Here is a 16504-nt window from a genome sequence, read left to right on the forward strand (position 1 = left end):
CCCCTTACTTATTTATCATTTGTTCTGACATATTGTCCCGTGCCCTCCAGAGGGCGTGTGTAAGCCGGGAGCTGGAGTCCTATGTTCCAGCACCGGGGGCGGGACCTGTCTCTCACCTACTTTTTGCTGATGATTGTCTTCTTTTGTCCAGGGCGCGGGTTTCGGAGGCACGTGTACTTCGCAGAGTGTTGGCAGATTACTGTGCGGCATCCGGACAGAGAATTAACTTCACGAAGTCAGCTATCCAGTTCAGCCCTAGCACAGAGAGCAGAGTCAGACAGGAGATCAGGAGTATTTTGCAGATGCCCGAGCAGGAGGGGACTCTGGTTTATCTGGGAGTCCCATCACAGGCCGGAGGCTACGAGTGGCGGAGTGCTCGGGGTTGGTGCAGCGGGTCGAGAGTAGGCTGGAGGGATGGAGGGCATCATCTCTATCCATGATGGGGAGGCTGACACTTGTCAGATCGGTGCTTGGGTCCATGCCGGTATATCTCATGGCCAACACTGTGGTCCCTAAGACGACTCTGTTGAAGATTGAACGTCTTCTCCGGAGCTTCCTCTGGGGGTCCCATGGTGGGGGTCGTGGGGTACATTTGGTGGCCTGGGAGCGGGTATGCCGGCCTACCAGTGAGGGTGGTCTGGGAGTTCAGTCCCTTCTGGAGCGGCGTGAGACACTCATTGCACGGCATGCAGCTCGTTTTTTGTTGGAGCCACATGGGCTTTGGAGTCGGGTGATGACAGCTAGATATGGTCGAGGGAGCCCCGAGGTGGCACGGCGTGGTCGCCGCATCTCTTTCATGTGGCGTGAGATTGGGAGGTACCTGCCGACTGTGTTAGCTCATACCAGGTGGCTGATGGGCGATGGCCGGACTATTGTTGTGACTGATGACCCGTGGGTGGATACCATCCCCTTGAGATATTGGCCGACAACGGTGGATTTCGAGGCAGCAGTGGGGCTCCGGGTGTGCGATCTCTTAGCACCAGGGAGTGCAGCGTGGGACGTGGACAGACTCCATCAGTTGTTCGGGGCACATCTAGCCGAGAGGATCCTTTCTCTGCCAGTACCAGGATGCGAGGGCCCAGATGTCAGAGTTTGGAGTACTTCATGCAGGGCCAGTGTTAGGCTGGGTGATCTGGCCTGGGTGATTCAGGGCGAGCATGAGAGTGGATGGGACGGTGCCTGGATTTGGAGGTCTAGGCTCCATCCGAGAGCAGCACTCTTTCTATGGAAGGTGATGTGGGATCGCCTTCCGACGAGAGCTGTGCTGAGCCGACGTGGTCTGGGGATCCCTGCAGAGTGTGGGGCCTGCGGTGCGGATGAGTCAGTTGATCATGTACTATTTGGATGTTTTTGGGCGAGGCGGACATGGCAGTGGACGGGTATCCTAGAGGAGGTTTGGCGGGAGAGGAGACTGTTCCTACAGATGATACGTCAGTGGCTGGCTAGTCTCCGGACATGTCAGGAGGCCATCCGAGCGACTTGCACCGCCCACCAGATCTGGTTGGCAAGGAACGCTCGCACCTTTGGCGAGCGTAGGGTGTCGCCGAGGTTTGTTGCAGAGTCCGCTCGAGTACTGGCGATGGAGTCCATACCTACCAGCCCTTCAGATACGACCTTGATAGCTCGGGACACCTGGGGTTCTTGCTCTGCTCAGGCAGTTCTCCGATCGGTGTTTTTCACCTGGGAGCCCCCACCCCCGAGTTTCCTCAAGGTCAATTTTGATGGTTCAGTACTAGACAGTGGTACACGAGGCGGTGCCGGCTTCGTCATACGAGACCCTCACTCTAGGGTAGTGGCAGCGGGCGGTTGCCGGCTATTCGACACATCAGTGCCTGCGGCGGAGTTGCGAGCTGCCTGGGCCGGCCTCTACCATGCGCGGCGGGTATTACGGGCTAGCTCGATCATCTTGGAGGGCGACTCATCCACTGTCATTGGGTGGATTCGGCGGGAGAGCACTGACCATCCTCTGATCCGGGATATTAGGATGATGGTGAGGGATGCTGTGGCCTTTGAGGCTAAGCATGTATTCAGGGAGGCTAACGGGGCGGCTGACTGGGTAGCTGCATATGCAGCACACCATTCAGGATACGCCCTGTGGGCAGAAGAGCGGGAGTTGCCATCGGCACTACGCGAGATTTTGTATTTTGATGTTCTTGGGTGCATTCGGACACATGTTGTTTGAAGCACCCGTTTTAAGCAAAAAAAAAAAAAATAAGGCTCTACCCTGTTCTGAATGAGAAGTGGGCCTTCGGGCCCTCACTTGACATCGGGTAGGGCCATCGGGTCGGCTAAGTGAGGTTGGACCTCACATTCAAAGTGATTTCATCATTAAGTCTTATTGTAAGTAAAGTTTAATATCGTAAGACTTGGTCCTTTTTGTCGATAGTCTAAATCAAATATACATTACAAAACTAAATTAATCCATTTCATTTTATAAGATGTTACATTAGAACTCGCAAGAACATATATTAGTAACAATAATTCCATTTTATGTATAATATGTTACACAATTAATTTAGAACACTCAAGAAAAACAAATAGAACAATTACTACATGGATTTTACCGGACTGGTTGACTCAAAACAATCGCAATGTAGATGTTATAGGACTGAATATATGACCCAACAGTATACATCACTCAACTCTTCGTTAGGTCACTCGATAAAATAAAATAAAATTATCAAATGGAACATTCGTGGAAACAGATATTTGTTACCAGAATATAGATAGCCGTTATCTATTAGAACATTCGAGAAAACAGGATTGGTGTTACAAAATTGAATGACTCTAATAAAGCAATCGAAAAAGATATGTCCAAAATTAAATGTTGGACGCTCCATTAGAACACTCGAGAAACTCGACGTTTAAATGTTGTACCGTCTATAAAAGCATGCAGGGATGGAGGGGGTTGCCACCTGAACCGTTCTATTTTTCTATTACCAAACCCCTCTATATTTCTTAATTTTTAGAGTCCTGCTACGTGAGATACAACCCTTGTCTCCTCCTACCATCTCTTCACCTCCCACAATCATCCCTCGCGCTGGGGGTGATTTGTTTCCTCTTTTCTTTTGATATCATAGGGGAGTAGGAAGGTATATCGAAGTCGAGTAACCTTATAGGGGAGAAAAAAATGAGATGAGGAAACCAAAGCTATCGTACTTGATATCCTCTTACTGTCCCATGCCATCCATACCTAAATACTCAATGCAGGAGAGGTGTCCAAGAAATGCAAAAGCCTTGCAGCTGCCTCTTTGTTGTTTCACCCTTAGCTCTGCACCTCCCATGGAATCAACAATGAGGCAGAAATGGAACCTTTCCGCTTCTCAGGTTCCAGATCGGTGGTGAGATGCAAGAGTGAGGAACTCCAAGGTGCATGGTGCGGTGTGCTACATCTTGCTGGCTTCACCATCAGCGGTCACGTCTCTGCCTGGAGGCAAGCTCTCTGATGGCAAGTAAAAGTTTGGTCTTTGAGCATGAATACGGGACGACCTACACCATCTGCATGAGAAACTGGTTTGCCGGGCTTGGCATTGTGGCCCAATGGAGGTCTTCCGTCCCAGCTACCACAGCACTGCACTCTTGTCTTAGGGGAGCATGGTTCTGCGACGAGAGCCAAAAAACAAGATGAAGTACCATGTATTACCGGAAGGAACGCAACTCCACCAATGAAAAGCTGGAACGTGAAACAATTTTGGATCGATGATTGTAATACGATGTGTAGAATGGAATAGCATCTGTAGTCTAATTTTTTTATGCATTGATGAAAGCCTGTAATTGTTTTATACGACTATCCAAAGTTCAGATTCAATATCAGAATTTGGTATCAAGATTTAATTAATTAAGCGATACAGGTGAAAAGTCTCTGCAATTTTCTTTAGTCTCTTTTCCTTTTTATATTTATTTTTTGGAGGGTAAAGTTATATGAAATTCTACATAAAGGAAAGCCCTTTTTAGGGGAGAAATTACCCTCTACCATATGTACCACATGGCCGTGCACCATGACAATCACGCATCTTGGTTCCTGTGGTGCAACATTGACATGGTGCATATGGTGCGAGATATAATTTCTCCCTTAAAAGGGACTGAATTTTGAAAGAGGCTTTAGATCAAAAGTTAAGTACTTCGCATGGATGTCTTTGAAATTTTCAACAAGGAATTATAAATCCAATCCCAAAAATATTCTTTTACAGTTTGAACTATAGACAAAACTCTTTAAAATACAAATCGTATCCTTGAGGATGAGTGATAAGGACTATCGAAGTCCAACAATAGTTTGATAGATGAATAGCTGATGCTAAAACTTAAGGATCATTTGCCAAACATTTCAATGTCAAACTAGTTTAAGATTTAGGCGAAGCAGCTGAAGATAAAATTGATGGATTTTAATTATTTCCATTAATCATGGGTTTTCTTTTACTTCCATCAAATCAAATTTTGTGTCATTAAATAGCTCTCTCCAAATCATCTATTGGCCAGTACATACATTTGATCAATGCATGTAGTTGTCTAAAGTAATTTCACTTGATGGAACAAGCCCATGTGGGCCAAAGAGTATTTACTAGGCCCAAAGTGGGCCGATAGACCCAAATTTCGTAGCCTGCTTATCCCGAAATTCGAAGGCAGAACCTGAAGGATTAGTGGGAGAGGAACCTAATAATGACTTCGGGCCAAGATCAGTCACAAGTCTAGGCTCAGTGTGGACCAACATCAACCTCAGGCTAGCCCAAAATTGTTCTGAGATCTACTTTTAGGCCCAAGCCCGACCCAAACCGACTTACCCAAAATGACCTATTTAACCATAAACTAATCCATTTGACAATGTTCAACCCTCAGAATACAACCCTCCTGAAAATAGTTTGGATACAACTGACTCCAACTAAAAAAACCTTAGGACCCAATCCCAAACCAAACATAGTCGGGTAGGATTATTTTGTTCTTTTCTTTCCTTTGCTGAGAAGCTGCGTGTGTGGTTTAGCCCAGGACGCACAGGATAAAAAGCACTTTGTTTCCTTCTAAAACTCACTTTGGGCCTTGAGCACGAGTGATGCCTAGCGTCAGTGACGGATCCAGGATTCTTCGTCAAGGAAGACTTACAATAATTATAACTAAAAATAAAATAATTAAACATATCTATAATTGATATAAAAACAAAACATAAAATTAAAAATAAGAAGAATAAAACATAAATAATAAGAAAAAGAGAGAAAAAAAATCTCTCCTTTAAAACATATATATATATATATATATATATATATATATATATATATATATATATATATATATATATATATATATATATTCATAAACCTCATAGGGCTGGTATGCAAACTCTTCGCTATTGATAATGATGTGAGAGGTAAAAGAATAACAAAATATAATTGGACTAGAATAGAAAATCTCTACAAAACATGTGAGCAAAGTTGAAAATATATGATTTAAAAGAAGCTCACTCCTATCTAAATCACGCTAGATAGGTTTTTCTTCCTCCAAACAAGTTTATTTTGAGCAAAGGTATCAAACAGGTTTTTTTTTCTGAGCAAGGTTATTTTGGGTTCAGCCTCTTTTGGCTCAATCCATGCACCCAGCTAGACTGGAACTTAAACTTCTTATTTGAATGATTGGACTGAAAATACTATAGAATTTATGGATTAGGCCAGTAGAACCGGACCTGCTTGGTGGTCAACCTATGAATCTCATAGGATTTTTAACCCAATCATCCGAATAAGCCCTAAATCAAGACCAACTCCACTTAGAATCAAGCTCTGCATGCCATCATCTAAGAGGTGAGAGGATGATACCATCCAAAGGTAACATCTTCCTTGAAGGCAAGGTCAAGGAGTGCATGTACACAGTAAATAAGAATCGATCTTACCACAAAAAAAGCAACATGGGCTATTTTGAAAATTAAGGTAAGTAAATGGAAAAGATTGCAAGTATGCAAAGGGAGAAATTGCAGCAGTATGGTCATCTCTGAATATGTTATCATGATGTTGTTAGTTGTTGTAGACGCCATATTGTAAGCCAAGAACAAGAATTTGCAATTCAAAAATTAGCACAGAAGGTTGGGAAGAAACTGCATGGTTGATGGTGTGTTCTTCAAGGAAACTGTTGGTTGATCAAATGTTCTTCAAGATCACTTATCCTTCTAATTCTAACAAGGTGTTGTTTTATTCCCTGCTCAATATAGTTCTCTGGAATTTTTTCTAATCCAAGTTTGTGGATCATTGGGGGAGCCATGGCTGCCCCAGTCCTCTAGATATATAATATGACCCCACCATTCAAGCAACAAAAACAAACTTCACAGTAGACGCTTCCATGGAAAAAGATAAACTGCATGTCTTAGAATCACGATTGCTTTTTGCTACCACAAAGTCTTATGATTTGGCTTTCTTTTATGAAAATCTAGTCATAGATGAATAGGAAAATACAAAAAGAAGAAAACCTAAAACAATGTGAAAATAGAAAGCATTCCTCCAATAATAAGTAAACCAGCCACGCTTATCATCCTTTTCCCAAGATCTGCACCGCTTGGAGATGTCCCTAACATGAAAAAAAGTAAAGTTTGATTAGTTCATTTGATATGTAGTTTTCCACCATTGAAAATTGTAATAACGTATTGAGTATAATTGCTAAGAAAATAAGATTCTTTTTCCAAACCTCCACATTCTTCATTTTATAATTGATCAGAGAAATGAATAGGAGGGTGCAAAAATTTAGATTTGCATATTATCTAAGATAATCCCCAACAGAACCATTGTTTGTCTAAGAAAACTATTTGCAAAGTTCTTGTAATCAATGAAAATTGAACAATTTCTGCAACCATTCATGTCTTGATATATATGTTTCCTCGTACAAATGTACACAATCAACAAAGTGTGCACCATAATAGAATGTGTAACTATTTGTTGATCAATGTTTCGAATTTGTGATTATAGTACAAATTTATGAACACCTCGAACATTTGGATGAAGTCATGATTATAGATGATTACCCCAACCTTTCGTTTGTTGATTGGACTAGACTAGTAAGTAGGAGACTAGCTTAATCTCCCTTGAGGGAACATGCACTTGAGTCATGGAGATCCTTATCTTTGTTATATACAAATAATAATCCCTATTTGATTCTAGTGTCTCTCTGACATGCTAGGATGGTTTGTTGATCTAAACCCGAAGGACCTAACTCTGGTCTGTGTTACCCAAATCACCTAGGATGAGGTGAGTTCTGATCTGATAAAAACTGTACTACATATAAGCATTGTTAATCTTGAAAGTCCACATATTTAAGCTTGAAAATGCTTGTAAATGTAACATTTAGTTTCCTTTCCAGTCTTTATTTTTAGTTTTTGTGGGGGGTGAGAACTTTTCTAACCAATTTATAAAAAGTACTACATTCACCCTGAAAAGGATTCAATTTGATAACACTAAACGGATTTACAGCATATAGATATGATTAGTAAAACAAGAAAATCAGTTTCAGCAGATTAAATGCCAAAAAACACAAAAGAGAACAAGAGTCGATGAATTCCGAATCATTTTTCACAGAATAATAGTTGTAGAAATTAATGTTATTGGCCGAAGATAATTCAAAAGAGAAACTAGCATATCTATAGTTTTGGTAGCATAGATATACGTATCGAGTATCGAGTCCCAATGGATGACTTCTTTTTCTATTCTTTTCTCTCTTGTTTTTCTTTTTTTTTTGTTACAGACCAAGGCGTAACTTCATTTGGCATACGTAGATGGTAAATAATTAGAAAATGCTCATATTATGGATAAATCTCACATTTCCGTTCTCAAAAAATAATCTTTTTTTTAAAAAAAAAATTAATGAAAAAAAGCTTGTACCTTTTGTAGGGGATTTTGGAGGCGTTGATGGGTCCCTTGGAATAACTGGCGGCATTGGTACATCTGCACACAAAGAACAAAAGCAAAAAAAAAGAATACAATTTTAGATAGAAAATATGAAAACTAATAATGCTAATGATTCATGGAATCATCTCTTTTGAAGATAACTTGACTATTAAATTTCCAACGATCTAAGCAACCTCCTAATACCCAGGTGTTGCAGAAAATGTAGTTAGTTAATTAAACATCACCCTAGTAAAACTAAAATATCCAAACTTAATTAAATACATAAAAAGATTTTTCAAAATATTCCGGCAAAAGTACTGACACAGGTTATATAGACGTAAAGAAAATTGAAGTCAGAACTAAATAATATTCATCTGAATCAGATGTTAAAGGAAAGGCCAAACATAACCAAAAAAAAAACGAAAAAAAGGAAGTAAAAAGAATGGCTCATGTTAATTTACCACCGGACTTTTTGCACTTGCCGACATCCGCCGGCTGGAGACCGCAGCGCGTCGGAAACTGGATCACCTCGGCCAGCATAACGTTGAAGGCCTTGAGGGCCTTGTCGTCGCCGAGTAACTCGCAGAGGCATCCAACGTCGTTCTCCAGCTCATTCTTCAGCGCCATGCAGCACACCGACGATGGACGCTTGCCGGAGTGCAGGAAATCGACGCACGGCATCAGCTTCGTTATGCATGGCTTCACTCCTTGGTCATCCCGAGACAGGGTGGTGGAAGCCCATGAGGCGAGGAAGAGGAGGAAGAAGAGGATGAGCTTCTCGGATGCCATGAAAACTTCTCTCTCTTGGCTTCCCTATATATCTATCTCTATCTATGTTTCTTCTACCATTAGTTGCTCGTTTAGATGAGCTTGTGGGCTTTGTATAAAGGGATAAGGAGGGATGAGCGAGAGTCCCTAACGGATTTGATTCTGCGAGGTTGGCCGGCGCGTTTTGTTCGGCGAAGCCTTCTGGGTTTGTTGTGGCTTGCCTCTCTGTGAGAGTGCCGTTGGTGCACGGAACTGGAGTTGCTATGGATTGAATGAGCTTGACCAAGGAAACTCCTTCCTTAAGGACTCTAATCACTTAATAATATCTCGCTTTTCAGGAATTCGAATTAGAATGAGATTTTATATAACAAACTAACCGGGTTTTTTTTTTTGGCTGTTGTTGAGCAAACCTCTTACGGAGCAAACCCGTGCAATGTAGAAATTGAAGGAATTATTTCGGCTAGAGATTTGAGGTAAAAGGCCCGTAGGATTCCAATTTATAGGAGAAAATAAAGAATGATTTACAAATAAGACAAACTTTCCTAAATTATTACATAGTGTAAAGAAAAGTTTTTGAATAGCTGTACAATATGCAAGAATTATTTAGCTAACCTTGGTTGATAATGAACTCTTTGGCGTGCTAATGATTATATGCCTTGATTCCGCGAGGTGGTAGCACGGTTGGAACAAGACTAAGATTCCAACGGAGTGGCCCAAGTTCGAAACGTGCGGGCGTCGATTAAATGCGGAGACCGGATGCCTCCCACCTGGTTTGCCTGGTGGAGTCGCCATCTGGTATGCCAGTATTTAAGTGGTGCTGGAGAGAGTATGAGTAAAACTTGTCTACCCATATCGAACATTCTCCAGTGGAGGTTGCTACGCGGGTGAGGTTCTCCACACTCCCTATTTCCTTTTCTTTTACCAAAAAAAAATGATTTTTGCCAATAAGTAATATTTTTGAATAGTTACACGATAAACAAGAATCTCTGAATTAACATGATGCGCCAATGTTATCACTACAAATTAGGGAAAAAGGGGGGATAAAGATATCCAATTCATGTAAAAGAGACTGAACCCAAGCTAATTCAAAAGCTATGGCAGCAACTCAAATCTCAACCTCGATTAGGGCTGTCAACGAGCCAAGCCGAGCCCGAGCCTGGAAGAGCTCGGCTCGGCTCGTTTCACAGAAGCTCAGGCTCGGGCTCGGGCTCGGTAATGAGCTCTATTTTGGGCTCGAGCTCGAGCTTGCTTGGCAAAGCAAAGGCTCGGGCTTGAGCTCGTAAAGCTCGTTTCAATTACGAGCTCTAGAACGAGCCCGAGCTCGGGCTCGATAACAAGCTATTTTTCTCTATGTTATTAGATTTTTATGAATTATGGTGCTGAAATAAGATTTTTCAATGGAAGACTAGAGCTCGTTTGAGCTCGTGAGCTGCTCGGGCTCGAGTGTAAACGAGCCTCATATTGGGCTCGGGCTCGGGCTCGTTTGACTACCGAGCCGAGCCCGAGCCGAGCTTTTACCGAGCCGAGCCCGAGCAGCTCGGCTCATTAACAGCCCTAACCTCGGTAGATGATCGAGTGACAGACCTGTCACACCTCAATCTTGGAACGTGACAGACGCCGTACACTTGCACGGTGGACTGTATAGGCATGCAAGGCTGCAGATCATATCAAAATAATAATAAATTCCTGAAATTCATTTTTTTAATCAATAATTTACTTAAAGCAAAGTTTCAAAGTTTCAAAATATTATATGACAACATAAATCAATTACTCTAACTAGTCTATCTAAAATGCCAATAAATAAAAGGAATCTTCAAAAATCTTGCACACACCCCAAGACCTGTGATATCATGTATCTAAATCTAAAAAATAGATGATAATGAGCTATACTAGTCCAGTAAGCAACATAATACCCCATAGTGGAATCAAAGCATGCTAGATATTTAATCAAAATATAAAATAATGACTGGGCTATGAATCACAAATAACATATTTTACTTTTCAAAACTTATTATCATTTGTACAAAAACTCTGATACTAAAGTCTCAACATAAATTAGCTAAGGCCACATAACTCAGTGGCATGGTTTGTACAATGTATCCTTCATCCCACTAAGAAAACAAGGAGGAAGGAGGAAAAAGGGTAAAGAGCAAAGAGGAAGAGAGCTCCGGCGGTGGCCAGAGCTAGGTGGTCGTCGACCTCCGGCCACCCGAGCGCAGAGGCGACCGACAGCCACTGTGGTGATCGGCGGGGAGCAAGACCGAGAACAATCTCAATTGGGTTCGAAACAAATGCTAAGAATAAAAGAATAAGGAGAAGGAGAGCTCACCGGTGAGTCTATAGAAGAAACAGATCTTGGCCAGGGTGGCTCAGTTCGGCCGTCAAGCGGCGGATCTCACGGTGGCGGTGATGGCGGCAGCTCGAACCCGATCTTGAAACAGAGGGAAACATGGATCACAGAAAGGTCTTTGGACGGCGTTCAGACGATGTGGCATGCCGGCCATTGGAGGAGGAAAAGGAGAGGAAGAGAGAGAGAGAGGAGAGACGGCTAGATGGTGGCAGCTCAGTGGCAAAGAAATTTATAGGTGGATTTCGGCTCATTCACCACAGCGATTCTCGCGACGGTGGTGCGGAATCGGCGGCTGTTCAAGCGGCCATAGGGCAGCTGCAGAACGAACGTGGGGCGGCCGTGGGGCTGCCACGGAGCGCCAACGGCGCCTCCGCTCCATCTCGCCCGAGAAAAGTGGAGCAGGGGATCGCAATCCCTGTTTTGCTGCTTCTATTGCGCCAAGGGCTGGAGTCGGCTGGGCCTGCCGACTTCAGCCTATTAAGGCCCTATTCTCACAAGACCATTGCTTCCATAAAGATTATGAGATAGGATTGCTTCCAAAGTACAAAATGTAAGCCATGCACGATCATCTTTGTCACCTATCCAATCAGCATTAGAGTAGGATGAAAGAACGAAGAAAAATAATACCTAAGCTCTAAGCCATGATAAATGATTTTCTTGAGATATCAAGGCATATAACCATTAGCACGCCAAAGAGCTTCTGAGGGTTGATGGATGAATTGAGATAATATATTGACTACGTACACGATATTAGGCTGAGTGTGAGCGAGATTGAAGTGCACCAACAAATTATCAATATTCAATAGCTTCAATGCAAGAAGAACCACCATGAAGACTAAGACTCTGTTTGGAGGAGCTGTTGGCAGTAGAGCTTTTGGAAGTAGAGTTGTTGGAAGTAGAGCTTTTATAAAAAGCTGTTTGCTGTTTGATAACTATATTTCTAAAGTGTTATGGTACTTTAACATATGTTTGTAAACAAACTGAGAAAGTACTTTTGTATAACAAAATTACCATAAAGAGCATTGTATAATATTATACAATAGATCATAATAAAATATAACATATATTAATACATTAATATATGATATAGTATAATATTACTGTAATGTAATATAATATTATTGTAATATATTAATATAACATTGTATACTATAGCATAATAATTTAATATAATATTAAATTATTTAATAGAACATATTATTGTATTATGATATAATGTATTATAATATTATATTTATAGTATAATACAATAATAAAGGTACAAAATATTATAATTATTAGTGTACATTAATTTTCCATAATATAACATAATATTAAATTATTTAACATAACATATTAATGTATTATGATATAATGCAGTATAATATTATATTTATAGTATAATACAATAATAAAGGTATAAAATATTATAATTATTAGCGTAAATTAATATTCCATAATATAATATAATATTAAATTATCTAACATAACATATTAATGTATTATGATATAATGTAATATAATATTATATTTATAGAATAATACAATAATAAATATATAAAATATTATAATTATTAGCATAAATTAATTTCTCATAATATAACATAAGATTAAATTATTTAACATAACATATCAATAACATAATGTTAACATAAGTATTATGATATATTGTTAAGATGTTTCATTCATTGTTCTCTATTTAAATAACAAATGCAAGGAAACTTTTCTCCATAATCTTGTATAAAATCATCAATCAAGAACTACTATCTTCTGCCAAATTAACAGGTCTTATCGATACATGATTGATGTCAAATATGATAAAAAATTATCTAAAACTATTTGACATTCACGTACTTATATACTATATAGCGTGTACCATATTGGTTGTGCACATCGCCCTACATATTACTATAGCGATGTATCAAAATAAATGTTTGGCGAATGGGATTAGCAAAAATAAACCGGTGATAAGTACGGCTTATAGTACGACATAATTTCTCTTTTCCACGGCTGAGTTAAAAGTATCATGCCGTTAGCCAGCCCACAGTTGGCACAGCGGCCGGGCGCTGGCACCGAGTCGCAGGCTTGAGCCCCCTCGATAAATATCCTAAGCTCTCCGTTTCTTTTTCCACAGTTCTGCTCTTTCCCGCCCAGCCATGAAGGCCTCCATCCTCCAAACCACGCGACCGGCGAACCGCGCCCGATCAAAGGAAACCCCTCTCTCGAAGCGATCCGATCCCAATTCTGGCGAAGGAAAATCCCAAGCAGTTCTCAGCAAACCCTATTTTCTATTCTATTCCTTCTCCATTCACCTTTCCTTCTTCATCTTCCCTGTTCTCTTCCCTCAGGATCGTCCCCAAGCGCCTGAGCTGGGAGTTCTCCACCGCACGGGAGGGCATCCACCACGATCCATCGGACCCGGACGATTCCTCGCCGGAGGCGACCAGCAACGTGGAAGATCCGGCGGAAGTGAGCTCTCCAAACCCTATATCTTTTTGTTTGAGGGAACCCAAACCCTAAATCTTTCAAGAATCGCATGTTCTCCTTTTCTTGACTCCCGATCTCTCTGTTTTCCAGACTCATAAGCCTTTAATCTCGGTTTCTTTCAAGATTGACGAGATCGTAGTGGTGGAATCCGGCGAGCCCACCGGCGGATGCACCGATTCTGATGCTGCGGAGAGGGAGGAGAAGGAGATGGACAAAGAGAAGGTGAGGGCTGTGTTGGTGATAGATCGCGTGCGAGAAGCTCTGCTCGAGATCGGTGCACCGGACTTGAGCGATGGATCCAAAAAGGCGGTGGAAGCTCTGGTCGAGATCGTGATCGGAGATGCGGGCATGGATTCGAGGGCGAGAGATGGGCTGTCGAATCTTGACCTCTGGGCAGATGTGCGATCCGTGATCCTCGTTTGCCTGATTTAGCTGCTGGTGGTGTTGTACGCCTTCGTGGCCACGGCTCTCTCGTTTGGCCGCGGACGGGAAGAAGCTTTTGTCGACTCGCCCCCTATCTGAATTCTTCTTCTAAGTCCGTTTCTAAACCCTAATTTTTTGAAATTTTATTGTCAGTGGAATTTTAGTTCTCCTTCACTGTTTATTTTCTGGTTTTAGTAGTTGTTTCCAAGAAAAGAAGGGTTGGTGGTCTCGGCGTTGTGATCGGCGATGGACGGGCTCTATCTTTTCACGGCGTGCCTCCATCCGAGTTTTTGTTGTGAGATGATGGATATGGATCAAAGCACAAATAACTCCTGTACCAGGATGATATTAATGCCCCTTCCCAACAGCACGATTTGGTGGGTTTTTGGCAATGGCATAGAGCTCCATTTAAAAATGGAACAATTATAACTTCAATTAAGAAGAACAATGTTATGATAAAACCGTTGTGAAGAATTGTGAAGAATTGCAGAAGGGAGGTGTCTTCAGGGAGAAGCTTCGGAGACGCAAAAACATCATCATCAGATCTCTTTCCTGATCCTGCCAATAGAAGGACAAAATCCTTTGGAGGTCAGCTGAGTATATCATCTGGGAAGGGCCTCTTGTCTCTTGATATGGTAAGTGCCCAATCTCCCAACTCTTAAAGCACTAACATTTTTTCCTCTAAGAAATCCACTTATAAGATAAATATAGAGAGGTGAGTCTATTAATTACTCCCCTTTTCTCTCTCTCTCATTTCCATGTTTCTCTTCTCTGATTTACCAGTGTACCTCCGACAATGTCAAGGGCTCTATCAATTGGTAATAACCAGTTTTTTTTCAACCCCTCAGCATCGTCCCCTTTTCTCCATCATCTTTCTTCTTTTTCTGTAAAATTTCAACTTCAAATCTACTCTGACTCAAGGCCTTTGTCACGCCGTCGCCGACCTCTCCCTCCCAGCATCACCTCCTCATCTTGTTGAGGAGGATACCATGAGCAGTAGGTTGAGCTCATCGTTGAAAATCTTGAGGAGGTATACAAAGTCAAACTAGCACGTATGAAATATTAATAAAGCTCGTGTGTATTATCCAGACATTATTAACAAAATAATATTGTTGACTATGTATTACCTTGATTTGAGGTATATGTTAATAAAGTGTAGGTATGTATCAAGAAAATAATAGGTGTGTATCTGCAAGCTGTTACGTATGTTTCATCGATCATACCGAGAAAGCTCATATATGTATTGGAAAGTATATGAAAAATAATTATTTAAACTTTTACTACCTCAATTTGAGATAAAAACATAAGATATGTATCTATAATAAAGTGGGTAAGTATCAATCATTTGTTAAATCGTAGCACAGTCGGTTACCAACGTGGACACCTATGCCAAGAGTCGGTTACCTACCAGGACACTTATGCCAAGGTCTCCTTCTCTCAACGAAGCCGAAGCATCGAGGTCTCCTTCCAGACCACTACCCCGCATGCCAATGCAAAGGAAAGCAGGGAGATCCCTTCAAATTTCTTAATGGTAGGCGCGATCGGAGATGAATCTAATCAGATCGATCTATTTAAGTAGGATCTTGTCGCGAGTACTACTTCGAAAGAGGAGCAAATACATCAAACCGAAGAGGATATTAGATTTTGTAGTGATATAATAGCAGTGGTGGTGTTCAAGGAGGAAGAGAAGATGGAATATTTAGGCCTTATTTGGGAGAGCGGTTGGTAACTACATTTCTAAAGTGGAGATTTTATAAAAAGCTATTTGTTGTTTAGTAACTACATTTCTAAAGTACTGTGCTACTTTAACATATGTTTGGTAAAAAAATTGAGAAAGTACTTTTGGTATGACAAAATGACTATAAAGACATTACATAGTATTATACAATAGAGCATAATAAATTATAATATGTATTAATATATAAATATATGAAATAGTATAATATTATTATAATATAGTAATATAATATTGTATACTATAGCATAATAATTTATATATAATAATTATAAGGAGGAGGTAGCATAAGCACCGTCCGATAGGGGGGATGATCGGATCAATAGGGGGAGAGCCAAGCGACGAGCTTCGCCCCGATTCGGCGGTCGGCATCGGCCTGACGCTTCTCCGCCGCCAGCGGCGACTGGCAGAGAGGACAATTTAGATTCCTTTGGTCGAACCACCCATCGAGGCACTCGTTGTGGAACACATGGCAGCACGCTAGCAACCGTACCCGGTTGTCGTCGACGAGCTCGCAAAGGCACACCACGTAGCTCGGCTCCTCTCGTTCCCCCTCTGCGGCCGCCGACGGCAAGGCCTCGTAGGCAAAGGGGCATCCGGAGGAGGCCATGACGACGAGTCCGGCGAGGCCGGACCTGGCACAGGAGAAGAGGGTATCGTTGGCCGCGGCGGAGGAGGGGTGGAGGCGTAGGAGGCCGAGGGAGTGAAGGAGGCAGAGGAGGAGGGAGCGGAGGTAGGAGACCCACCCGGTGGCCGCCACGACGTGGAGGATCGGGATGGAGTCACTGGAGGCATCGTGGAGTCGGTTCGGGAGCCCCATTTCTTTCCCCCTTCTTCCTTCCTTCTTTTAATTTAATTAGTTTCTTAATTTAATAATTATTACAGAGTGAAAAATCGGAAGAAAGAAAGAGG

The 16504-nt window shown here is 41.7% G+C and overlaps 3 protein-coding genes across 3 annotated transcripts; 1 reads left to right on the top strand and 2 right to left on the bottom strand.

Moving 5' to 3' along the window:
* Nucleotides 1-3170: 3170 nt before the first annotated feature.
* On the bottom strand, nt 3171-8639 carry LOC103721134 (non-specific lipid transfer protein GPI-anchored 3-like). The gene is made up of 3 exons (XM_089931129.1): nt 8312-8639; nt 7845-7907; nt 3171-3271 (listed from the first exon to the last, which is right to left on the bottom strand). The coding sequence occupies exons 1-3, from the start codon at nt 8637-8639 to the stop codon at nt 3171-3173; spliced, it is 492 nt and encodes a 163-aa protein (XP_089787255.1).
* A 2428-nt stretch (nt 8640-11067) lies between these two features.
* LOC103721135 (uncharacterized) lies at nt 11068-15032 on the top strand. Its single transcript, XM_089931130.1, has 4 exons — nt 11068-11417; nt 13110-13416; nt 13525-13969; nt 14053-15032. The coding sequence occupies exons 1-3, from the start codon at nt 11068-11070 to the stop codon at nt 13864-13866; spliced, it is 999 nt and encodes a 332-aa protein (XP_089787256.1). The 3' UTR covers nt 13867-13969; nt 14053-15032.
* Nucleotides 15033-15903: 871 nt separating this feature from the next.
* On the bottom strand, nt 15904-16412 carry LOC103721136 (E3 ubiquitin-protein ligase RHA2A-like). Its single transcript, XM_008811201.4, has one exon. The coding sequence runs from the start codon at nt 16410-16412 to the stop codon at nt 15912-15914; it is 501 nt and encodes a 166-aa protein (XP_008809423.3). The 3' UTR covers nt 15904-15911.
* Between the last annotated feature and the right edge of the window lie 92 nt (nt 16413-16504).

Source organism: Phoenix dactylifera, chromosome 5 (assembly GCF_051530095.1).
Source record: "Phoenix dactylifera cultivar Ajwa chromosome 5, Ajwa_hap1_PhDact_Kaust_v1.1, whole genome shotgun sequence".
In the NCBI taxonomy this organism is placed as follows: Eukaryota; Viridiplantae; Streptophyta; class Magnoliopsida; order Arecales; family Arecaceae; genus Phoenix; species Phoenix dactylifera.